Source organism: Marmota marmota, unplaced genomic scaffold (genome assembly GCF_001458135.2).
Source record: "Marmota marmota marmota unplaced genomic scaffold, marMar, whole genome shotgun sequence".
Classification (NCBI taxonomy): domain Eukaryota; kingdom Metazoa; phylum Chordata; class Mammalia; order Rodentia; family Sciuridae; genus Marmota; species Marmota marmota.
This window is the reverse complement of record NW_025999990.1, coordinates 42,704,266-42,730,062: the sequence shown is the minus strand read 5'-3', so window position 1 is coordinate 42,730,062 and position 25,797 is coordinate 42,704,266. Positions and strand designations below refer to the sequence as shown.

Below are 25,797 nucleotides of genomic sequence, written 5' to 3'. Positions count from 1 at the left end.
TGTTCATCTGATTTGATATAGAATTAGAATTTGGAGCATTCAAGTGCATTTCCTAGGATGGTTGTATTTGAGTGATTTGCTTGATAGCCGTCTCAGAGAACAGGGAATTTCATTAAGCATCTTTGCTCCTCATTGAGGTCCTGGTTGGACCCCAGAAACAAATACTGAACCTGCTTCTGTTGGGACAGGTTATGGCACTTTACCCTATTTCTATGGAAATGTTGGTGACATTGTTGTGAGTCCCCTGCTTGTGAATTGCTATAAGATTCCACAGTTGGAAAACAAAGATTTGGAACAATTAGGGTTGACTGGCAGCCAACTCCTGAGCGTGGAAAACATGATCCTTCTGACGATACAGTATCTTGTGCGGCTAGGTAAGTTATTTTTGATGATCATTTGTTAGTGACTGTATTTATACTTTTTTGTATTTTAGTGTTTCCTTGCTCACATTCACCCCCCCCCCACTATCTCTTATTTTCCTTCTTTCACTTCTAACATTCTTCTCCTTCCACCCCACCCTCTATGACTTCCCCTTTCCTTTCATTGTTTGTCCTCTCCCTCCCTTTATTTCTTTGAGACTTAAAAGAAATGAATTGCTCCACCTAGTGTCCAATCTCATGATGCTCCAGAGAGCTCCAAAGTTCTGATGTAGGCAGAACCTTCTAGGGCTGTGCTATGGCTCACTTCTCCTGAGGAATCTGGCCAGGCCACCTTTCTGAAAGCACAGCTGCCATCTGAGATGCAAACTTAGCCATTGTCTTTGACAATTATTTTCCAGTTTTTCACGTAGCCTTTCTATGTTGCTTATGCACAGCCCCACATCCATTTTTTTTCCTCCTGCTACACCCCTTTGATGTAGTCCTATCATATTTTCCTTTTTGTAGGTGTACTAGGGATTGAACCTAAGAGCACTTTACCAGTGAGCTGCATCCCCATCCCTTTTTTGATTCTAGAGGGGGTATCTCTAAGTTCCTGAGGTCTTGCTAAGTTGCTGAGGGTCTCACTAAGTGGTTGAGGCAATCTTGCAATCTTTCTGCCTCATCCAGAGATTTCAAACCACTGATTTCCTTGGAAAAATGTTTGAAATGTAAAATTCCATGTGAAAAATTTCATGTGCACTTTCATGAACATTTTATGTTAAAAATACTCTGGTATTAAGATATAATAAAGTACTTGGATAAACAGTTTTCTAGGAAAATTTTAAGTGAGCCAGAATAGTTTTTTTTTTTTAATTTAAACTTAGTACATTAAGATTTATTTTTCTCTCAACTAGCTGTTCTAGAATCCTTCAAAATAATTTTTCTCCAGAGGTTTTGAGAAGGCAGCAAGAATAATTTCATATATGCCCCAGATTATACATACTTTTTATTTTCATATATATATATATATATTTTTTTTTCTTCCTGCAGTGCTGGGAATGGAACCCAGGGCCTTGTGCATGCTAGGCAAGCATTCTACCACTGAGCTACAGCCCCAGCCTGCCATAGATTATAGACATTTTTAAAAATCCACACTTTGGAAAGGACAGTTTTTGATACTTTAGTAGCCCAATTTCTTAGAGGTAACAAAGAAAAGAAGCAAGATTCTTCAGAAGGAACAGGCCTTTCCACTACAGTCACTTTTAAGAAATGTTTCTGATATTTCACAATCTTGAAATCTTTTGAAGTAGATAATGAAATCAGCAAAACAGAGATTGTTGGAGGGCTCTGGGTCTGTTGGAACCTGGTATTTTCCTACTAGGGTTGTTCTGTCCAAAAAGCTGTGAGAACTGAAGCCTGGGCTACACTCACTAAATTCCTGGAGATGCCAGGACTTCAAGGAAAAACATTATAATTATCAAGTCTGCAAAAAGTGGAGAAAAGGCTGCTGCAGTCTACTGTAAAGGGCAAGGATGAAGTAGTGATGTTTGATGATTGGAAGCAAGGATTTCACTCTAAGGAGTCTCTTCCCTCATTTAAATTTGAATGAATTTTCCCTCATTCTCCAGTTCCTAATGATAATTCCATCAAAACTCCACAAAAGTGAATTTGAAGATAAAAAAAAAATATGCTGGATAATTTTATTTTCCTACAATGCCTTTATATTTGAGATTAGTTATGCTTTCTAATAGAACATGCCACTCAATCCTGGTTTGGAAAGGGTCTTAGAGACACAAGTATGAACTGGGCTTCTGAGCCTTCAGGTTGTCAATGAGCAACATCAGGGAATTGTAGACAAGGCCACCTGCTTTTGAGCTGTCATATAGTCTAGTGGAAGGAAGTTTTAAATGGATTACCACCTTCCCTTCATTTGATATAATTAGACAGATCTAACCTCTGTGAGTTGACTGCTGTGTATGTACCTAGTGACCACTACTGTGATGCCAGTTTGATAAAGCTGAATGGAGATCAGAAGTCTTGTGAACCCCCCAGGTGTTTTTTTAAAATATTTTTTATTTGTAAATGGATCCTTATTTTATTTATTTATTTATTTATTTATTTATTTATTTATTTATTTATATGCAGTGCTGAGGATTGAAGCCAGGGCCTCACACATGCCAGGCAAGTGCTCTACCACTGAACTACAACTCCAGCCCTCCCGGGTGTTTTTTGGTTTTTGTTGTTGTTGATGTTGTTTGTTTGTTTCTCTCCCTATCAAGTATTTGGATAGGACATCAGAAACAAACTTAATGTGAGCATTACAATTTACTTGCTGTTTCTATGTATAGAAGAGAAACATCTACTCTCCTGTCTCTCCCTGGCTCCCAACCAATCTGGAGAAACTGTTTCTATTCTCCAATTTAAATTATGTACTTACTTTTTCTTTTTAAACTTTTTTTTTTTTTGATGGTGGTACTGGTGAATGAGCCCAGGGTCTCACACATGATAGGCACGTGCTTTACCACTGAACTACATCCTCAGCCCCTTTTATTTTTTTTAATTTTGAGACAGGGTCTCACTAAAGTTGTGGAGGCTGTCTTCAAATTTGCTATCCTCCTGTCTCAGCCTCCCAAGTAGCTGGAATTACAGGCATGTACCATGGCACCTGGTTTAAATTATTTATTTTTTAAATGTATAATATTTAATTTAACTTCACTTATCTTTAAAAAAAACATTGCTAAACCCTTCATTTTCTTATTTTCCCAGAAAAGATGGGCAGGGCCAAGAGGGCACTTAATTGTCATTATAGGAAAAAATGATTTCTGAGGGTTTCCTTCTTCCAAAACAGAAGTCTAGGCTCTTATCTCTATATTCTTTCCTAGGGGAATTTTAGCCCCAGGTTCTGAAGTTAATGCTTGGTCTCATATCACAGACACTTAGGAGTCTGTCTGCTTACAGGAGCCCATTTACAAATCTCAGATTCACACAACAAAAGAAATGACAGAATACCAGGAGTGAATATACTGTCACTGGTTTTAATTTAAAGTAAATGTAGAAATCTTAGTTTATTTGTGTCTCTTGGGAAGTCAAATGTTGAATTGCTTATTTTGTTCTAAAGATTGATTGAGTTTCTAAAGAGAATAAGTAACAAAATCCCCTGAATTCCAGGGTCTACCAGTCTGCAGTATAAGCTTTGTTTTTTCTAAGGCTGTGGAAGAGGCCAAATACCACATTTAACAATCCAGAATGCAGAAGAATAACTAGATGATGAAAGCATTCCCTATCTGGGGAAAGTGTGAGACTGTTTAACATATAATTTTGGAATGAAAAATAATGAATTTTCCTGTGGATAGTACTGTCAAAATTAAATAGAGAGGTAATACATGAAAACATTTTTCTCAAAGTGCCTGGGAATAAAATGAGAAATTTATGGAGCCTAACTTTGATTATAAACAAGCAGATTGGCGTCTTGTTTTATTGGTCATTAACAATTTCCACAAAGCCAAGGTTAATATGTTTCAAAAATATGTTATCTGCAATGCCCATCTCCCTGGGCATACAATAGAATTAATTCTCTCTCCTTGTATATTCTCTTTTGAAGATCAGACATAGAATTAAGGAGAATAGAAATCTGACATAGAATAAAGGAGAACAGATATTTGATTTTTTTAAAAAAATTGAGTCCATCAGAGGAAGAAATTTCACATGGGAAATAGTAGGGGCTCTATATGTGGTTCCACTGTAGGAAGAGGTGTTTACTTGCCAAGTACAGTAGGCTTAGGAGAACTGCAGAATGGTGGATGGGTGGGTGTTTCTCTCTCCTACCTGTGATTTTTATAATTCTAGCTGTAATTCTCTTCACTATAGGTCCTGATCAGATACCTCTCAGGGAAGAATTTGAGCAAATAATGCTCAAAGCTATGCAGGAGTTTACTCTGAGAGAGCGAGCTCTGCAGATGGGCGCCCCATGTATACCTGTGTCTCCAGGACAACTCCCCTGGCTTGCTAGATTAATTGCCAGCGTGTCTCAAGATCTGGTTCATGTGATTGTGACCCAAAACTCTTTGGCGGAGGGCATTTCAGAGACACTGAGGATTCTCAGTGAAATGAGACACTACCAGAAGCTACCAGATTATGTTGTGGCAATTTGTACATCGAAAATCAGAGGAAATGAATTTTGTGTAGTGGTGTTAGGTGAGTCATGTTTTGTCTGTTTGTTTAATGCATCATTTAATCATCCATCCATTTGAAAAATAGTCATTGGGTATTTCAGGTATGGACGTGATCAGCTGCTGGTTGATTGCTTCCACTTGGATTTTTCCTACTAATTTTAACTTTTCCTTTTTTCCTCAGAGCAAGTGTTGTCGCCCTCAACTTGGCCAGTGCCCCTGTCAGCTGCTCCTGTGGGAGCCTTCTGTCAAAGCTCACCCTAGTAACAGATACCCTTGTCTCATGTAACTTCTGCCTTAAAAGGTTTTAGAAATGTTACCACCCTAGCATGTGATAAAGCCAGTGCCACAGGTGGTCAATGCCAGTTAGTTAAATTTGCCAGAAACTTAGCTCATGCATTCCCTTCTTCCCTGAATAGTCTATTTTGTAACATCAACTCGAAAGATGTTCAGAAAGTTAGTACATTACAAAATGTACAGTCTTTTTCCCCCCTGCCCCTCTGTGCTGATTTTTAAATCAGGCACCACCCTGTGTAGCCATTTGGACTAAACTGTGCTTCTCGCCTTTCTGTACTGAATGGCACTCATCTCTTCCGATCACAGTGGCTAAGAACCCTCACTTTGGCAAAACCTGTCAGCCTGCCTATCTTCTGTGTTATATGTATTTTTTTGAAAGCTTCACCGGGCAGTGTGATATATTCTTTTTTTTTTTCATTTTCATTTGCAAGAATAATGGAAGTTTATATTTTAAGACAAATGTTTATTACAACTATGCAAACACACAGTTTTATAAGGTTTCTCCATATTCTTCCCTAGTCTTTAAATGCATGTATATGTACATTTTCACAGTGATAAACATAAAGTACATCATTTTATCCCAACAGCACTTATTATCATATTATAAACATTTCTGAGGCTATCTGTAGTCCTCGGAGTGACATTTCAAATGCTGCTTAATTGTCCACATCTTTTTACATACCATGATTTTCTTATCCCAAGTCTCTATAGCTAACGCTTTAGTTGTTTCCCATTTCGGCTATTTTAAGTAATGTTCCAGTGATCATTTGTCCCATTGATGAGTCATCTCTTGTCCTCTTTTCTTCAGGTCAGCATCAGTCCCGGGCTCTGGCAGAGAGCATGCTCACCACAAGTGAGTTTTTGAAAGAAATTAGTTATGAGCTCATCACAGGAAAGGTCAGTTTCCTGGCATCACATTTCAAAACCACGTCATTAGGTGAGTGGTGGTAAGATTCAGCAGTGCTGCCAGCCGCTTGCTGTGTGATTGAATTTAAATCTTAGCCTGTCAAGATGAGGATGGAGCTTAAGCTTGCCAGCTGATCTTTCATTTGGAATGGTTTATCCTCAGTATTTTGTGACTAACACCACAGGAAGCAGCATGGGGTCCAGAGAAAGGACAGTCAGTACTAAAATCAAAGCCTCAGCTCAGCCATGACTTTGTTGAGTGACCTTGGGCAAGTCTCTCTCTCCCTGGATCTCAAGTTTTCTGATATGTCATGTGGAGACAGAATAATTCCATTCTTCCTGCTTTTGAATATTATGGACGTCAAGAGAGATACAACCTATTCAGAAAGCATGTCAGTTGTAAGCAGGACACCCACAAGGTAAATACCAAGGAGGGCAGCTCTTGCTGTAGAGACTCCATGGAGAGATGGCCAAGTATGAACTCTGACACAAATTGCTGGCTGACCCACAAATCTTAATGACCCAATTTGGGAGACAGATAAAAACCATACAAGCCTTTCACTTCTTGTAACCTTCTTATCTCCACTTTATTTTGACATAGGTGATGACCTGGACAAGCTGCTAGAAAAAATGCAACAAAGAAGAGGAGACAGTGTGGTCACCCCTTTCAATGGGGATCTTAATGAATGTGTGTCACCTCAGGAGGCTGCTGCTATGATTCCCACGCAAAATCTGGGTAATGTCACTTCAGGCTGAGGAGGGAGTCAGTCCTTGGGACAGACATTACTGAAGCTCAGTCACTCAGGGTTTTGAGGCATTCTCAACTCTCATCAACCATGAAAGGGCTTTTTCCTCATTGTCTACATGGTAAATCAGGTTCAAATTAAAAATGCCTTGCCCTGGCGTGGCCTGGATCAAAGGCCTTGTTCTTAGTAAAACTTTCTTAAAATTAAAACCAAATACTTTATCCCCAAATGGTCTCTTTTTCCTTGGAAGGTTCACCGGATCCTCAGTGTTTTTACCAGCTGTGCCCAGGGAGGAGTTGTACTTGCTGAGGGCTTCAAAGAACGGCTTGAAAGAAACTAGACTGCAGGTTGTGCAGGGCCCCTGGCTCCTGCTCCTTCACTTCTCCTCTAACTTGTAAAACCCACATTATCTCAGAGAGAGGGAGGCCTTCCTGGAAGGCAGCAGCAATACCAGCACCGTCAGCTGCCTTGCCAGTGGGGCCCAAGGGGGGACTGAGAGTCTGGGACAAGGCCGTGGGTCATTAGATTGAATTCCTTCCCCCAATTCACTGATTGACAGGGACAACATAGAAAAAGACAGGAAAAAGAACTAGAGGAAGAATGAAAGGAAACAGACCCTCATCAGATGCTGTTGACAGGGAGTTGGCCTCCCCTGGGTTTCTATGTGAGGACTGCCTCAGGCAGTAAAAGCAGCCTGGCTTGGCATCAGCTCAGTCCAAAAGACAAGTACAAATACAGACCATAAAGTGTTTTTGAGTCCTGGATGGTATTTGGTAAGAAAGCAGCTATCCAGATGATCCAAAATGTGTTTACATGAACTGTTTTGAATGGTTAACAAAAAGTTAACAAGTTTAGAATTTAAAAATTCTCAGGTTGTTTACAGACCCCCAGGTGCATATCCTCAGTTCCCCGTTTAGGAAATGTTGTTTCACAGTAATTAAGCAAACTGCAAACTTTGCTAATTCTATAAATTTGTGTGTATGTTAGTTCCTGCCCATCCAACGTGGGAAATGAACGAAGGAAGTTTTAGTCTGACCACATTGAAGGACAGGCCTGTAGACCTGTTTTGACTGGTAGTCTTTGTGGGTAAAAAAAAAAATTTTTTTTTTTTTTTTTTTTTTTTGGTGCTGGGGATTGAACCCAGGGCCTTGTGCATGGTAGGCAATGTATTATAATGGAGCTACATCCACAACCCTACTATTAAAATTTGCAGCTTTGAACTTTGCCAGTGGGTTCTTTCTGTATCAATCTTCACTTGCAATTGTAGGTAGGGTATTGTGACTACTGTCTGCCTCAGCTACATTGCAATTTGCTATTAGAAAACATTAATGAGCACAAGTTAATTAGGGCCTTATGATTGTATTCCAAGAGCCTACATGTGTTCCTGAGAAAAAGCAGCCGTTAAACAAAACTTGGCAACTAGTTGTGGTGGCGCACGCCTGTAATCCCAGTGACTTGGGAGGCTGAGGCAGAATTGCAAATTCAAGGCCAGCCTCAGCAACTTATGGAGATTCTCTCTCAAGATTAAAAATTAAAGAAAAAAAAAGGGGGATCCTAGGGATGTGGCTTAGTGGTAAAGCACCCTAGGTTCAATCCCCAGTACAAAAAAAAGCTGATGAAGCTTGTTTCTTTCAGAATGTGTGTGTATGTGCACACTCGCATGTGTGCATATGAGAGATTACTTGCTTGATTATAATTGGCAAAAAAAAGCTACTGACATGCATAGAGTATCTGGACAATGTTTTGTAATATATCACCTGTTTAGAGGCCAGCTGGCTGTCATGTGTCAGGTCTCTTCAGATAGTACTGGTGTCAGTGCTGGCGTTGACTACACCACCTAGGTCTGCCAGGTCACAAGAACTGGCAAAGTTAAGTCTAGTGGGAAGAAAGGTCAGGGTCATGTCTGCATGACCGAAGTTGTCTGGTCACCAGGAGGGGAATTTCAGAATGTGTTGCAACTGACTTGCTAAAGAGGTAATGTTTACCGTGGTGTCATTCAGAAAAGCACAAAGGAACTCAGCATTATCATAGTTACAGCATCACCTCCTTCCCTGAGCTGGGCTTGGGTACTGGCCTGTGCTCAGATTCCTAAAAACACTGGAAACTCTCTCCTTTCTCCAGATGAATCCTGGCTCCAGCTGGGACAGTGCAGTCTGTCTCCACCATCTCTGAGCCAGGGGAAAGGATACTGAAGTAGGCATTTGCAAGACAGTGCATCAATTTTAAAATAATACATTTGCAAAACTCCTACATCCAACTCCTGAGCACACCTCTCAGCCAGCTTTTCAGGGAGAAAATAGGCAAATCTGTTAAAACTCATAGTGAATGAGAAAAGCAAGTGAGAATTCTTGGCAATAGAACATGTGTGTTATGTCCCCTTATGGCTCATAGTGGCTATCACAGAAGTAAATTAATCTTATTCTTATAACTTTTTTTTAATTTTAGATTTAGATAATGAAACCTTCCAAATTTATCAACCACAGCTTACGGTTGCCAGAAAACTCTTATCCCAGGTGTGTGCTATTGCAGACAGTGGCAGCCAGAGCCTGGACCTCGGCCACTTCAGCAAAGTAGACTTCATCATCATCGTCCCAAGATCAGAGGTTCTGGTCCAGCAAACTCTTCAACGAGTTCGACAATCAGGTAAGAGTGAACTCTCGGAGAGGATTCTTTCTAGGTCCAGCCTGGGATTTCCTTTGACCTCTGTCTTTTGTTTAATCCAGTTGTTTAGAGGACACTTACAATGTTTTTCAGTAATAAAAACCATAAAAGCACATTAAGTGTTACTTTGAGTTTATCTCCAACTTTTCCCTCAAAGTACTCTGACCTTTTTCCTGTTTCCTTTCATGGTCAAGGGTAAATTGATGGGCATGTTTCCCAGATACTGTTAAATCTATGATGTAATCAGTGGGACTGGAAATCTGGTCATTCATTTATGAAGAGAAATTTATGAAGGCAAGGACAGCCCTGTGGGGATGGTGGGGTTGGTGCCATCTGAGCTCCTTCTCTGCCCCCACAGGTCAGGTTCTCATAGGCAGATTCATGGACATTTTACATATCGCTAGCACATTTTCAGCATAGAAACCAGAGCACCTTCCTCTGTGTATCAAAGAGAAGTCTCATTATTAAAAGTACAAAGTTAGGAGCTGGGGTTGTGGCTCAGCAGTAGAGTGCTTGCCTAACTCGTGTGAGGCCCTGGGTTTGATCCTCGGCACCACATATAAATAAATAAAATAAAGGTATTGTGTCCACCTACAACTAAAAAAAAAAAAAATTAAAGTACAAAGTAGGAAGCAAAAGTTTTACAAGATTGTGGCAAGAAATATCCCTTTTAAAAGTAAAATTTGCTTAGAGTTGCAGGAAAACCATAGGAGTTGAGAAAATTTGGACAGCTGAAAAATGCTAGCCTGTGTAAATTAGGTGTGAAAAGGAAATTATGAATGTCAAGTTGCTTCTGATTACCCTAACCAGAGACACACACACACACACACACACACACACACAGATTTTAGCTGGAGGATGAATCTTTTGTCCACATTAAAGAATTTTTTTATTTTCAATATATTTGAAAATCGGATGCAGAAAAATTCAGAAGTGCTTAAAATTTGGCTTGTATGTTGCACACCTATTATAATGTATCTCTCAGACTTTATCTTATATACAAATCACAACAGGGGATCTTGTTAAAATGGAAATTCTCCTTCAGTGTATTTGGGGGAAGGTCCAGATTCTACATTTCTAACAAGGTCCCAAGGGGTGCCAGTGCTGCTGGTCAGAGGACCACACTTTGAGTAGTGTGGCTATATAAGAAATCTTCCCTTGTTAGTTCTAGAGGCTCAAGAAGCTGAAAATAGGTTTTCCCCCTCTCTTGAACCTTTCTTGGTGGTCATGACTGACACATGGAGAGTCTTGCCAACAACTTCTGGAAGTCCAGAAGCAATCTTTCTTTTAGTGTCTAAATTTTTGAATGCCAAGTTACAAAATGACCGAAGGTGATTAAGCAAGAGAAGGTCAAATGCCTTCTCCTCTCCAGAAACAAGAGTGGATGCTACGCTTTCTCAGCTACTGGCCATTTTTGCATTTTCTTTATGCCAACATCCTCCATTGTGGGAAATGAATGGGCTTCCATGACACCAACCAGCAGCCAGACCTTTCATTTCTTCTGGGGTTTCTGCTTCCATACATGGAGGCAGTGCCTTCTCTTTCAGCTGTTTTACTCACACCCATTGGCATTCACTGCCTTCCTGTTTGTGATCTGATATCCCAAGTCATATCTGAACAAACACATCATAGCACCTGTTCAGAGTGACAAAATCAACTGCAGAGCTTTTTCCTGAAATAACCTCTAGGTGACCTGCACTTTCACCTTTCCTAATAAATGCAAGTCCCTAAATAAAGCCTTGTATTTCTGATAGATGGAACAGTTGTGTAGGTCTTTCCTTTTCCCTTCTCAGTGCTCTCAGGTTTTTCTAAAATAGGCATATTAAGATTGTTACCCCAACCATACCCGAGTCCCTACCCCACACTTTGGTGAGCAAAATAAAATTACTGTTTTTTTGGGGGAAAAAAGATGTTATCCTTTAGAAAGTTACCAGAATCTAACCACTTACATAAGCTGGGACTCTGAAGTTTCAGGCAAAATGTATTTTAAAAATTATTCACATCTAACTTTGGCATACATGCTAAAATTTTTGCACAAAAATAGTCATTTGTATTTATCTGTAAAATTACTTTATTCATTTTATTATAGAAAAATAATTATGGTTTTATTTTGAAAAATAAAGGAAATAACAGAAAAATTTAAACACTTGTGGGTGAGGGTAGAGCTCAGTGATGGAGTGTGTGACTAAAACTCTCAAGACCTGAGTTCAATCCCCAACAGGGAAAAAAAAATAAGCATTTGTAATTCTACCATTCAAGGATAACCACTGCAAATATTTTATTGTTAACAAATGACTTAATACGTCATTTGATGCCTGTCTTCCCTGCCTGTATCTTTTTGTGACATCATAGTGTACATATTTTTCCATGACATGAAAAGCTTTTGTAAGCAACATTCTTAAAAAAATACATAGTGTTTCATGTTTTAACTGCACCAAAATTTATTTGTATTGATAATTAAATACCTTCTTGGAACATTTACCAATTGACAGAAGAGAAAGACCCAAACACATGTTAAGATTTGCAGGTAAATGGGTGGAGACAGAGAAGATAATGCTAAGTGAAGTTAGCCAATCCCAAAAAACAAATGCCAAATGTTTTCTTTGATATAAGGAGACTGATTCATAGTGGGATAGGGAGGGGGAGCGTGGGAGGAATAGGTGAACTCTAGATAGGGCAGAGGGGTTGGAGGGGAAGGGAGGGGGCATGGGGTTATTAATGATGGTGGAATGTGATGATCATTACTATCCAAAGTACAGGTATGAAGACATGAATTGGTGTGAATATACTTTGTATACAACCAGAGATATGAAAAATTCTGCTCTATATGTGTAATAAGAATTATAATGCATTCCACTGTCATATATTTAAAAAAAAGATGTAAAGAGAAATTGTTCATTAAAACATTTCTTAACTATCAAGCTCTTGAAACAGAAAGACTTCCCAATAAATCAACTGACTCGGTTTCAATTTTATCATGTCAACTGAGGAGAGCTTAGTTGGTCTGAGGTCACAGAGGGCAGTCCCTTGTGAGCAAGGACCATTTTTTTCATTGTTGGATGCCTCGTGCCTGAGTTAGGGTCTCTCTTGGGCCTGACACCATCAGGTACTCTGCTGATGTTTGAATGGAAGTCTAGGGGGAAGAAAGGAATGGGCAGAGGGAAAAGTGATGTCCATGGTCTCTTCTTTCTGGTTCCTTTTGCCTCCTTCCCTAAAGAAGGCAGCCAGCCTGCTGGGAAAAGCACGAGGCAGGGAAGAGCTGCCAGGTCATGTAGAAAGGGCACATCCTTGGCAGCCCGTGTGTGGCTCAAAGTAAAAAGATGAAAATAGAAACCATCGCGTTGTTGCAGACCCAGCACTAAAGTGAAACATTTGATACCTCAACTCGAATTCTAATTAAGAAAGGAAGGAGAGAAGGGAGGGAGCATGGGAAGGGAAAAGAAAATGTTATGGAAGGAATTCCAAGGTGAAAAGAGAAAGGCAACAGGATACACATTTTTAAGCTTGCTCAAAGTAGGCTTGTATCTGCTGGGGTGAGCAATGGAGAAGGATTATTTAATACAGACTGCAGGAAATGCTTTTGTTTCAGGGTCTTTTTTAAAAAATCTGCATTTATAGCATAATTCTTCTCATTCAGGGAGACTCCACATCCCATAGAACTCTAGGATACTGATGCAATCAAAATGTAAGCCATTTTCTGTTCACGATGGGGAGAGGAATACAGGAAATATTAGTGACTGTATTCTAGTCCTCCCTGCTTTCAAATGGTGCAGGTGGGAGCATTCAGCAAATGGGAGCAGGTCTGGCAGTATCCAGCTGGGGGCTGGGTGGAAGGGTGTCGTTTATCGTGCTCAGGGAAATATGAATGAATTTGGTGCTTCAACACGTACATGAATATAAAAGAGCCAGAGAGATATGTTTTGTCTGCTGACATACAGGTAGATTACTCTGTCCAAATGGACATAAGAGAGTTTTAAGAAGTGGCAGTGATTAGGAGGGGAAGTGAAGAGGCAGAGGAAGGCATTCTTACTTTCTAAAATATATTTTCTTGTTCTCGTCAATCTTATATTCTTTTGTTGATCACCTAAAATTTCATCAGAAAAAAAAAGAATATTTATTGGGCAGTGATAAAGACAGCAGGGAACAAGATTCAGAGAGGGAAAAGTCTCAGGATGCCAGGATAGAAGAGAAACACCAGAGGTTTCTCCGTACAAACATAACTGAACATATCTGCTTGTTTACGGGTGGACCACCTGGCAGTTTCCTAGTGCTCGGGACCTGCAGTTCCTCATAGTCAAACACCGTTCCCCCTCGACGTGTGCTAGACCCTGCTGGATGCTGAAGTCATCTGTTCACATGTTCCCAGTTCCAGACCACAGATTCCTTTGCCATGTACTCAAGGTTTTGGGCTCTTTGCAGGGGAAGGAGGGATTCAACCTTTCCAATTGTTGCCGCAATTAATTCTTTTTTGGCTCTTTCGTTGGATCTCTCTCCCATTCTCCACCCTAGCTATAGCAGGCCCCCATTTCACCCAGTCAGACCTCTCACCTCAACCTCTCTCTTAATAAATGCCAATGTTTCCTCTTTCCCCTTCCCCTACCCAAAGAAAAGAACCCCAGAAACTTCAGGTAATCATGTCTTGCCTTCAAATCTAGAAACCTGTTTACACACCTCTCTCTTTCCCTTTCCTCCCGATCAATGGGAGGGCTGCCCTTCTCTCTTTAAGCCTGGCTCTCGTACCTCACGCTACATACTGCTGTCTCCTGTTCTCAGGGACCTTGAGCTATTGATTATCTCTTCTCCCAGTGCCATCTTCAAATGCCATCTTCAAATTCTCTCAAGGACTCATTCCATCAGTTTAAAACTGCTCACTCTCAAAGACAAAACAAGCCTTTGTTGATTCTCCTGAACCTTCCAACTCCCTCCTCTAGCCACCTGTCAGACTGGAAGAGTTGTGCAGGGTCACCTCTACGTCCTCACCTCCGCTATGCCCAGCACCCTGCAGACTGGCCCTCTCCCCAGTGTGACCAGTGCCTTTTAAGTCTGTATCTGAACTTTTGGCAGCATATGACCTCCATTCCTTCCTTTAAATGCTGCAGGTCCTTTGACTTCTAGAACCTTCCCAGCTTTTCTTCCACAATCCTGCATTACTACTTATGATCCCCTGAGATTCTCAGCCATGACACTCAACACTCTGGGTTATAGTTGTGTGTTTATGAGTGAATGACCTTTCTCTTCAGCCAGAAAGTGAATATTCAGGCAACATGTCTATCTATCTGGGCAATGACCCAGCAGACACTTCATAAATATTTGCTGAGCTGAATTTTTTGTAATATTTTGTGAGTTGAATGTTAAATTAAAATACATTTTAAAACCCAGCTAGGCATAGGAGTAATCCTCAGGCAAAAACAATTTTTTTTTCATTCAAAACATGTTTCAGAAATCAGCTTTGGTCAAGAGTGCAGACCTTCAGTGTGTAGGCATTATGTGTGTCTATCAGTATGCAGGATTTTGGAGTTGTATACAGTGCGTGTGTCTAGAATGTTGTTCTTGTACAGGTCGAGTGCGTCTTCCCTCAGGTACCCTAATCAGTAGAATGCCAGGTTTTTGGTAGTTGTTTGTTTGTTTTGTTGTTGTTGTTGTTTGTTTGTGATACTGGGGATTGAACCCAGAGGTGTTCTACCACTGAGCTACATCCCTAGCCCTTTTTATTTTTTTGAGACAGAGTAGCTGAGGGTGACCTCAAACATGCAATCATCCTGCCTCAACCTCCAAAGTCCCTGAGATTACAGGAGTGTGCCACTGCACGCTGCTTCTTATTAGTTTTTGTAGACTACAGACTGTATTGACTCCTTCTAGTGATGGGTTCTGGCTGCTGGTCAGACAGATCTTCCACTTTCATGGCCTATGGCACTGGGGCTCACAAGTTAAGGGACACGTGTTCTAAGTTTTATTCCCCTTCAAGGTCCCTGGTTTGTAGAAAAATTGCTGCTTCTTTAATGTTTTAGAGGGATGGCCTTAAAGGAAATGATATTGTTTTTTCTCTAATTCCATAAAGAAGATACAGTTTAATGCTCAAGAGTTCTGTAAACACATTTGGATTCTGTAGCTTCTCAGTAAAGAAAAGGTGAGGCGGGGGCAAATAGCTGCAATCTAGCTGCTTGGAGTCTTTGTTAGGGACATTTAGAGATGGACATTTATTTCTTCAGGGATGCCCATGACTGGGACTCCATCTTTTGGCAGCTCCCTGAGGGTGAGATTAATAACCTTTTAGGAACAGTGATTCCTTACTACTGCCATTATAGGACTCAGTGAGTTGCAATATTGTCATAAAAGAGGACTCAATGATACCTCCTAAGTTCCCAACCATGTCAATAGTAGGATTTAGTATTTAGGAAGACTTGGCTGAGCCTCCTGGTACCACCACTGGTATCCTGGGTGGGAACGGCTGAAATCTATTTTTTTTTTATTGTGTAGTTGGAAAATGTGACAGATTTTTTCATGCTTTGTTGGAAAATAAACTTCTATTTAATCCTATAGAACTGTGATAAACAAATTAAATAAATAAGAAAACAGAACAAAAGTGATCTTTATCAGACTGGCCATTTCTCAGCACTTCTGACCATTTTCAGATTCTCTGTGCCTATTTTTATTTTTTTGCCTTGAGGTCCTGGGGATCTAACTTGTGTACCCTAGGCAAGCTGTCTACCATTCAGCTACATTCCCAGCCCTCTGTGCTTATTCTTTTCCATATTTTTTATTGGTGCATTATAATTATACAGAATGCTAGAATTCATTGTTAAGTATATGTACATGTACATGCTACAACAAAGTAATCTGGCCAATTCCCAAGAATTTCCCCTTCCTTCTTTCCTCCCTCCCCCAGTCCTTTCCTCTACTGATCTCCCTTCAATTTTCAAGAACTCCCACCCCCCCACCTTTCTTTTTCTTCTCTAGCTTCCACATATGAGAGAAAAACAGATCCTTACTTTCTGAGTTCAGAAATTTTGCTTAACATAATGTTGTCAAGTTTCATCCACTGTGCTTATTTTTGGAAAACAAAACATGAAGGCTAACCCAGAAACTAATGGAAAAAAGTTGTATCAATCTGGGGTAGAAGTGACAGGAAAAGAATGAGTATAACTTCATTTATAATTTTGACTTTTCATCCTTAAAAATCATTTACTTATTTAAAAATTAAATAATTAAAATGATGGGGGTAAAGCAGACTTAAAATTGAATACAAACAGAAATATGTGAATCTAACTGCATATTACAATGATAACATTGCCTCATAGCAAAATAATTAATTCAGGGAACTTTTGAACACAGTTCTCCTACTGTACATTATCAATGTGTTATAACCTAAGCACAAAAAAAAAATGCAAATAATTAGTATGTTAGTGGTTTGGGAGTGATAGTGACCATTTTAAACTATTTTTATGAAAACTAAGGTTCTCACATGCAAGAAGGGAGTCTCAAATATAGAATGGGGAAAAGTAAGGAATGTTTTCCTTTTTTAATATCCTTAGTTGTAGATGGACACAATACCTTTATTTTATTTACATATTTTTATGTGGTGCCGAGGAACAAACCCAGTGCCTCACACATGCTAGGCAAGTGCTCTACCACTGAGCTACAACCTCTGTCCCAGGAATGTTTCTTGTAGATTTAAATTGGAGATGTAAGTGTGAACTCATAATTTGAAGAAGACTTCATATATTTTTTATCTCTGTCCAGCAAAAGAGCTTACAAACAGTGACATCCCAGCATCAATGAGCACATCCAGATTTTAGCTTCTAATACCATTCCCCACTGTTCCAGCTCTGAGGTGGAGACAAGTCTGGGATATTTTGTTGTATCAGAAAGTGAGAACATACTCAGAATTGTTGGGGACAGGTTAAAAGGACGAAGAAACCTGCTTGAAGGGTATTTTACTCTACAAATTTACAGATTTTGAGTATCAAAAGAAACATTGGCAGTGGATTGTAACCTATTGAAATTGTTTTAAAAACCTGTGAGCCTAAAATAATGCTGAGAAATAAAAGGGGCAGAAGTGAGGGGAAACCCTGCTTTACAAAAGAGTGCCAGTTGATAAATGTAGAGGAGAAAAGCCATATTTTTAAAAAAAATTTTATGTATATTTTTTCGTTGTAGATGAACACAGTATATTTATTTATTTTTATGTGGTGCTGAGGATCAAACAGTGCCTCACGCATGTGAGGGCCGAGTGGTTTACCACTGAGCTACAGCCTCAGCCCCAGAAAAGCCCTATTTTTTACTGCCAATGTAATTATTGGTCCCTATAAGGATCATCAATGGATACTAACACCACTGGATAAAATGTCACTGGAGAACAAATATCCGCAGTCTCCCAAGTATCATTCCATGGGTTAAAAATGACAAAGAAGAACAGGGCTGGGGTTTTATGTGATACTGGGGACTGAACCCAGTGCCTCATGCCTCATCACATAAAAATAAAAACAAATAAAATAAAAGTATTGTGTCCATTTACAACTCAAAAGAAGAAAAAAATTACAATTAAGGACTGGAGGCATAGCGCACACACACACACACACACACTCTCACACACACACACCAAAACAAAAAGGAAAAGTATCTACAATGGAGAGATTTGGCAGGAGACAGTACCCCAACCAAGTAATCAAACTTTGGCATCTCCAGCTATGGACCAAATTGACCTTAGGTGCAAAGGGAAGGACATGATGTCACCAATGAGGTGTAATTGCTCGAAGTGTTTAACTCATGTTTAATCACAGGCAGTTGCCAGACAATCCAGATGGTGTGGCATTTTGCAAAACAGACTAGGCTTAAAAAACAGCAGTGTTGTGAAATACTGGAAAGAAAAAGGAAAGGGAATTTGTTGGGCTGTTTTAACTATGGAGTATAAAGGGACATGACAACCAAGTATAAACCTTAACCCTTTTTATTATTATTTATTTTTACCTTAACCCTTTTTATTATTATTTATTTTTAAATTAACAAACAAATTGTATATTTTTATGGTGCACAACAATGTCGTTATACAGGTATATATGGTGGAAGAGCTAAACCAACGAATTAAGGTATCTATTACTTCACAGGTTTTTTGTGGTGAGAACTTCAAAAAATTTATCCTCCCAGTAATTTTCATGTATATATTATATTGTGAGACTCTGATCATCATGTTATACAATAGACTTCCCGAATTTATTCTTATCACACCGAAATATTGTGTTCTTTAACCAACATCTCCCTAATCTCCTCAGTCCCCAGCCACTGCTTAATCCTTGATCAGATTCTCAACCTAAAAATGAAAAGTAAAGTTTGAGGGCAGTGAGTGGAACACCACACATTCGGGCTGTGTATTGGACTTGGTACTTGATGTTAGTTCATTTCCATAGATGTGATAATGATAATATACTTGCACAGGAGAATTCTTTGCTCTGATAAAAAATACATATTGAAGGATTAAGGGGTGAAATACTATGGCACATGTTATTTATTTAAATTATTCAATAACAACAATACAAAATGACAAAGAGAAAAGTCAAATGTAGCAAAATAGTACAAATTGGTTATCTAATTGAAGGGTATACACATATTTTTTGCACTAGCATTTCAATTTCTGTAACATTCCAAATAGAAAGCAAAGCCAGGCTTGGTGGCATATGCCTATAATCCCAGCAGCTTGGAGGCTAAGGCAGGAGGATCGCAATTTCAAAGCCAACCTCAGCAACTTAGCGAGACCCCTGGGTTCAATCCCCAGTACCCACCCCGCAAAATATATAAAGGGAAGGGAAGACCGTTACATTTCATTGATAATATAGCCATCCGTTGGAATTTGGTAATTATTGTCTTCAAATAGTTTCTAAAATATGGGCAGATATTTACATACCACCTTTTAAGAAGTTATAAATTAATTGTTGAGTAGATAAAAACGATAAAAAGTATTTGAAATCACAATACAAAAAGCAATCACAATAGGATAAACACCCAATAGATGCCAAAATGAAGAATACTGAAGACCTTATTCAAATGTCCCTCCTCTTTTAAAGTAACTATTATCCTGAATGTTTGTGTTTATCAATATCTTGCTTTTATTTATAGTTATACTACAGTGCCTTAACTCCTAAACAATAGAATATTTAATTTCATATGCTTCTGATCTTTTTATAAGTAGAACCACGTTCTATGTATTCTTCTGTGGTTTACCTTTTATGTTCACATTTATATCTCTGAAATTGATTCTGTTGTGTGTAGCTGTGATTCATTCATTTTGCTACTCTTTAATATTCTATTTACAGAACACTTTTTTTTTGTTGTTTTGGTGGAGCTAGGAATTGAACCCAGTGGCACTGAATTACATCCCAGCCTTTTTTATTTTATTTTGAGGCAGGGTCTCACCAAGTTGCTGAGGCAGTCCTTGAACTTGTGATCCTCCTACCTTGGTCTCCCCCGTCACTGGAATTACAAGTGAGCACTGTCACACCCAACTTACCACATATCTCAAGACCCTGTCTCAAAAAGAAATTTTAAAAATTAATTTGGCCATTTCATTGTGATTTTAATTTGTATTTCCCATATTATTAATGAGTTTGAACATCTTTTCATATGTTTATTGGCCGTTTGGTTTTTTTCTCTTCAGGAAATTCCATTTAAGTTTCTTGCCCCATTTTCTCTTGGATTTAGAGAAGTAATTACACATTCTGAATACTAATCCTTTACACTTGTTACAGATTTGGGAAGCTTATCTTTTTGTTTTAGTGTCTTTGATGAATAGAGGTTCTTGAGTTTATGTATCATTTGCTCTTTATGTTTAAGAAATCATTTATAAGAGCCAGGTGTGGTGGTGTAGGCCTGTAATCCCAGTGGCTCAGCTCAGGAAGCAGAAACAGGGACTTCAAGTTCAAAGCCAGCCTCAGCAACTTGGTGAGGCCCTAAGCAACTTAGTGAGACTCTGTCCTTCTGCGAAAATAAAAAGAAGGGTTGGGGATGTGGCTCAGTGGTTAAATGCCTCTGGGTACCAAAAAAAGAAAGAAAGAAAGAAAAAGAGAAATCCTTTGTAAGGCCATACAGTTATTCTACATTGTCTTCTAAAAATTTTAGAATTTTGCTGGGCATGGTAGCTCACACCTGTAATCCCAGTGGCTCAGGAGGCTGAGGCAGGAGGATCATGAGTTCAAAGCCAGCCTCGGCAAAAGCGAGGTTCTACACAACTCAGTGAGACCCTGTCTCTAAATAAAATACAAAATAGGGCTGGGGATGGGGCTCAGTGGTTGAATGCACCTGAGTTCAATCCCCAGTAACTCCCCCCAAAAAAGTTTTAGAGTTTTGTTATTTACGATTGTCCTTAATCCACGTGGGTTTTTGTGTGTATTGTGTAATACATAATTAGATATAAATAATAAATTAAAAGTAAAATAATAAATCTAATATAATTACTTTCACGTGGTTAACCAATTGTTCAGTGCCTTTTTTTGTGTGTGTGTGACACTGGAGTTTGAACCCAGGGAGCTCACCACTGAGCCATATCCCCAATCTTTTTTTAATTTTTTATTTTGAGACAGGGTCTAATTAAATGGCCCAAGCTGGCTGTGAACTTGCAATCCTCTTGCCTTAGCCTCCCGAGGGCCTGGGATTGCAGGTGTGTATCACGGCGCTGCACTTTAGCACTAGTTATTGAAGAGCCCATCCTTCTGCCACTGATCCTCAATGCACTGATCTTCAGTGACCAAATTTCCATATGCATTGAGAGTCTGTTTCTAGGTTTCTGCCCCTGTGCCAAAACAACTCTGTTTAATTAATACAGCTCAAATTCTTAAATCTCTAGTGAGGCAAATCTCTCCTACCTTTTCTTCTTAGTCCTTGGCTCTGCCATGTAATTTTTTTCTTTTTTAGTTGTTGATGGACCTTTATTTTATTCATTTATTTATATGATGTGCTGAGAATCAAACCCACTGCCTCATACATGTGAGGCAAGCGTTCTACCACTGAGCCACAACTCCAGCCCTATGCAATGTAAATTTTAAAAAACTATTTTTCATACAAAAAAAAAGAAACAATTTTTTTGGCATGATGTGGAACCTATAGATAAATTTGAGGTGAATTTAACTATATTTTCCATATTTTATCATGTGGCTTAATTTAGGTCTTCTTTAACTTGCTTAATAGTTTCATCATTCCTTCATAAAGGCCTTTAGATTTATTCCCAGATGCTTACTATTTTTTATGTTATTGCAATTTTCTCTTTATTTTGCAGTGCTGAGATTGAACCCAAGGCTTTGAGTATGGTAGGAAAGCATTCTACTGCTTAGCTACATCCCCAGCCTATGATTTTTTTTTAAATTTAATTTTTATATTTTTGTAGTGCTAAGAATTTAAACCAGGGCACTGTACCACTGAGCTACATCCCCAGCCCTTTATTTTATTTTATTTTGCTTTTATTTTTTGGTTTTTCTCTTTCCACATTTTCCTTTTTATTTTCTATTTTGGTACAGGATCTCATTAAGTTGCCCAGGCTGTCTTCAAACTTGTGATCCTCCTGCCTCAGCCTCCTGAGTCACTGGGATTACAGGCATGTGCCACTAAGACTGGCTGTTTTGTTGAGTTTTAAAAAATATATTTCCTGACTGTTTGCTGCTGATGTATAGAATTACAACTAATTTTTGTAAAAAAATTTTGGGGGGGAGTGCTGAGGATTAAACCCTGGGCCTCACACATTTTAAACATACACTACCACTGAGCTACCTCCCATCCCTGCAAGCGATTTTGTATATCCAACTTCACTAAATTCTTATTAACTTAATTGATTTATCCATGGATTATTTTGTGTTTTCTACACAAACATAATATATATATAATATATAAACATATTATTAGAAAACAATGATAGTTTTGTTTATTACTTTACGATTATAAGTGAAAATAAAAGCAGGATATATAATTACAAAATGTAAGCCAGAGAGAATATTCATAAAAATCCCACAGAAGGAAAGCACAGAAATGTAAGATGTGGCTTATTTTGAGTTAAAGAATTATGGATACACTTTCCTTTTTAAACATATTTTATGTACAATTTTTCTAAATGGGTATCTGTCACTTTCATAACAAGAAACAAAATTTGAAAGCAAAAGCAAATCTAAAATAAATTTAAAGGTAATCATGATCTAAAAGTGCCCAGTTAGAAATAAAGGAAATAACCTTTGCCACTTGGTCTCCACCCAACTTCACCACTGCAGAGCCGGTTGGCTGCGTAGTCAGGGACTGATATGTCACAGTGTATCTCAGCGGCCCCTTAGATCTCTGGAACTCTGGTCTGTTGAGGGCATGTATGGAATTAACCTCTCAATGTCATACTATTGGTCTTATGTTTATTTGTTCTGAAATGTAGTGGACTCTTATAATAATTAAGACTCTTATAATTAAGACTCTTCTAATAATTAAGGTATATTTTCCCCTTTTTGTGAGTTATCCATGATCTTTTCATATTGGGATACCCTAACTCACACTGCTTATTTCCCAAGGACTAAACTTCAATTGGCACTTCTCGCCATTTACAAATAAGGAAACAGACACACCTAGAGATTAAGTGGTCCTATCTGCTTTGCAGGCTTCCTCTACCCTATAGTAACTTTGTCTCCCATCATGACCTTTTTTAAAATTATCTGTCTTCTCCATTATAAGCTCCATGAGATTAAGTTCTTTGCTTGTCCTGTTCCACTCTGTAACACCAGGCCTAGTACCTGATAGTTTCCTGACACAAGGTAGATGAACAATAAATGGTTATTGAATGTTGAAAGAGTATTATAGGTAACACTTTCAAAACATCAAAATACCCATCAAATTAAATGTTTGATGGCTTGCTTTTGGATATATCCACAACAAAATTTGATTACATTCATGTGGAAATTGAAAACAATCCCTAAGCAAAAGCTCCTTATGAAAAATGTTTGAAAGCAAAATTATCTTTCTATCTACCTTTTCTTATATGACAAATTTTTCATATGATAAAACATTTCTCTTTTTTATTTTCTTTTGTTTCTTTCTTTTTTATTTTTTTATTTGTTCTACTTAGTTGTACATTATAGCAGAATGCATTTCAATTCATCATACACAAATGGAATGCAACATTTCAATTCTCTGGTTGTACAGAATATAGAGTCACATCATTGGTCTTATTTTCTATACTATTGGTGTATACATGTACCTAGGGTAATGACATACATCTCTTTCATTTCTCTCTTTTTTAACATCATTAGGGCTATTAGTGTACTATAGCTTCTAGATGCTAACTGTATGTATTTGTTAATTGAGCTGGTATTATTTCAAAGAAAAGCTAGAAAAAATTAAATGAACATAATTCATAAAAGTATGTTTATTTTAAGATAATTGGTGTTTCAATTATCCCAACAATTGCTTCATGCACCTAAACTATTTTAATTGTCTGTATAGAGAAATAGTTTATTAGATAGAGTTAATGATACCATACTAACATTTCAGTTTTTTAACATTTTACAGTAATTAATGGGTACTTTAGTTCATTTTATTAATTTGGTACTTGAACCCAATGTTTGAGGGCTCCCCATGCTGTAGATACTGTGTATCAATGTATAAAACTTATATAAGAGGGATTAGGGGTTTGGCTCAGGGTAGAGCACTTGCCTAACTGTGCAAGGCTGTGTGGGTTCAACCCCTAGCACCAAAAAAAAAGAAAGGCAATCCAATATTACCTTAAACACTCACAAACTAATGTAGTGCCGCAGTCCGGCTGCAGCAGAATAATCGGGGGGTGATGAATAACTTGTGTATGTTGATACAGCAGGAGTGGGAGCCGTTCATTGCAGGACAGGAGCAGTATTTATACATTCCACACAGCTTATCTAATTAGCATAAACTAGATACATCAGTCAACCAATCAGGAATCTCTACACTTAATGGCTCGCTTTTGTTACTTCTCAAACCACTCCCTCTGGCATTTTGCCAGGCACCATCCAGACTTGTTTATGAACTTTAACATTCCCCTGACAAAATGCCAGGTGTTATTTTGACTTATTTACAGACTCTAACAATGTAGTATCTTTGGACTCATATTTTCCTTTCCTTGTATATATTTTGTTGCTAAACATGGGGTAAGGAAGACTCATGCAATTATATTGATTTGGTCAAGAATGGTGGTCCAAAGCTGAATTTTTTTTAAAGTGGTGGTCTGTAGTAGCAAGAAGTACTTTGCATATAAATAGGATTTGATTAAACAGAGATCTCCCATATTCGATTGCTTTCACTTCATGTATCAGAACATTCCTTGTTATTTGCATCAGGTACGGGAGGCAGGGTGGGATGTTCTCAAGAAAAGAAGTCTGATATTTCCTTTTCAAAATTCTGGCAGGGAGTAAATGTCTGTGTACAGTTAGTACCCAGGATCAGTCGACAGTTCATTTGAGTTTACGTGTGTGTGTAGGAAGATAAACTCTTTTTTTCTTCTTGGCAGGTGTCCTTGTAGACTTGGGTCTGGAGGAAAATGGGACAGCTCATCAGAGAGCAGAGAAATACGTGGTTCGTCTGGACAATGAGATTCAAAGCAAGTTTGAAGTGTTTATGAGGAGGGTGAAACAGAACCCATACACACTGTTTGTGCTAGTTCATGACAACTCCCACGTGGAACTAACGAGGTGATTGCTTTCGTGTGAGCAAACACAGTATTTCTTCTATAGCAGTCATTGTTACACCAGGAAATCTTTTAAAGGTGACAGTGTGAAGCCCCAGGGATCCTAACATTTAGTGTCTTCCTCCTGATAACTTATTCATAATCTTTTCTTGCTCCCTCAACTCTTCGTGTGATTTAGTGTTGATTTCATTTTAAATATACTGTGAAGGAATTTATAAATTTCTGTTAGAAGTACTGTCGTAAGAATATCATGGGGGCTGGGGCTGGGGCTCAGTGGCAGAGCACTTGCCTAGCATGTGTGACGCACTGGGTTCGATCCTCAGCACTACACATAAATAAATAAAATAAAGGTCCATCCATAACTTTAAAAAAATTGTTTAAAAAAAGAATCTTGGAACTCAGTTGCTTCAGAGAGGGCGGGGAGAAGGAGGTCAAGGAAATAAGCTCCCAGGAGAGAGATGAGCTTCCTTCTCTAGCTCTTCCCTAAGCTCTTACCCTTTTTCATTTACTGCTCTTCCAGTGTTTCCTCCTCTTCCTTCTTTTTCTCTCTTCCCTCTTACCTTTAAAAGTAGTGGAAATGCCACTTAAATGTTCTGAGAGCAGATCTGAAACCTTCCCATTTCCCAATTTAAGAGGATATCGTATTTCTTGATTGGACGTATTAATGAAAGAACATTATGTTTGGAATGATAGAAGCAGTTTTGCCCCCAGATCAAATTGTAATTATCTGGTGAGGTATGGACTAAAAAGGCAAATCATTTTTTAAAAAGAGAGGGAAAAAAAGAAATAAAAAATAAATAAAAATTAAAAGAGAGGGACACACGTGAGGCACTGGGTTCGATCCCCAGCACCACATAAAAAAACTAAATAAACAAAATAAAGGTATTGTGTCCATCTACAACTACAAATATTAAAATATATATATATATGTATATATATATATATATATAGAGAGAGAGAGAGAGAGAGAGAGAGAGAGAGAGAGAGAGAGA

General features: G+C 38.5%; 1 protein-coding gene across 9 annotated transcripts in view; it reads left to right on the top strand.

The window, feature by feature from the left end:
- The window catches only part of Greb1l (GREB1 like retinoic acid receptor coactivator), a 269,832-nt gene that overhangs the window by 194,542 nt on the left and 49,493 nt on the right, over window positions 1-25,797 (top strand). For all 9 annotated transcript variants that reach the window (XR_007348873.1, XM_048806453.1, XM_015482496.2 and 6 more), the window contains 6 exons: window positions 189-374; window positions 4,227-4,553; window positions 5,634-5,762; window positions 6,333-6,467; window positions 8,923-9,120; window positions 24,629-24,809. Coding sequence is in view for 8 of the 9 variants with exons in the window: in XM_048806453.1 (XP_048662410.1) it covers window positions 189-374; window positions 4,227-4,553; window positions 5,634-5,762; window positions 6,333-6,467; window positions 8,923-9,120; window positions 24,629-24,809 (1,156 nt within the window). In the remaining variant the exon portion in view is untranslated. The remainder of the gene's footprint in view (window positions 1-188; window positions 375-4,226; window positions 4,554-5,633; window positions 5,763-6,332; window positions 6,468-8,922; window positions 9,121-24,628; window positions 24,810-25,797) is intronic.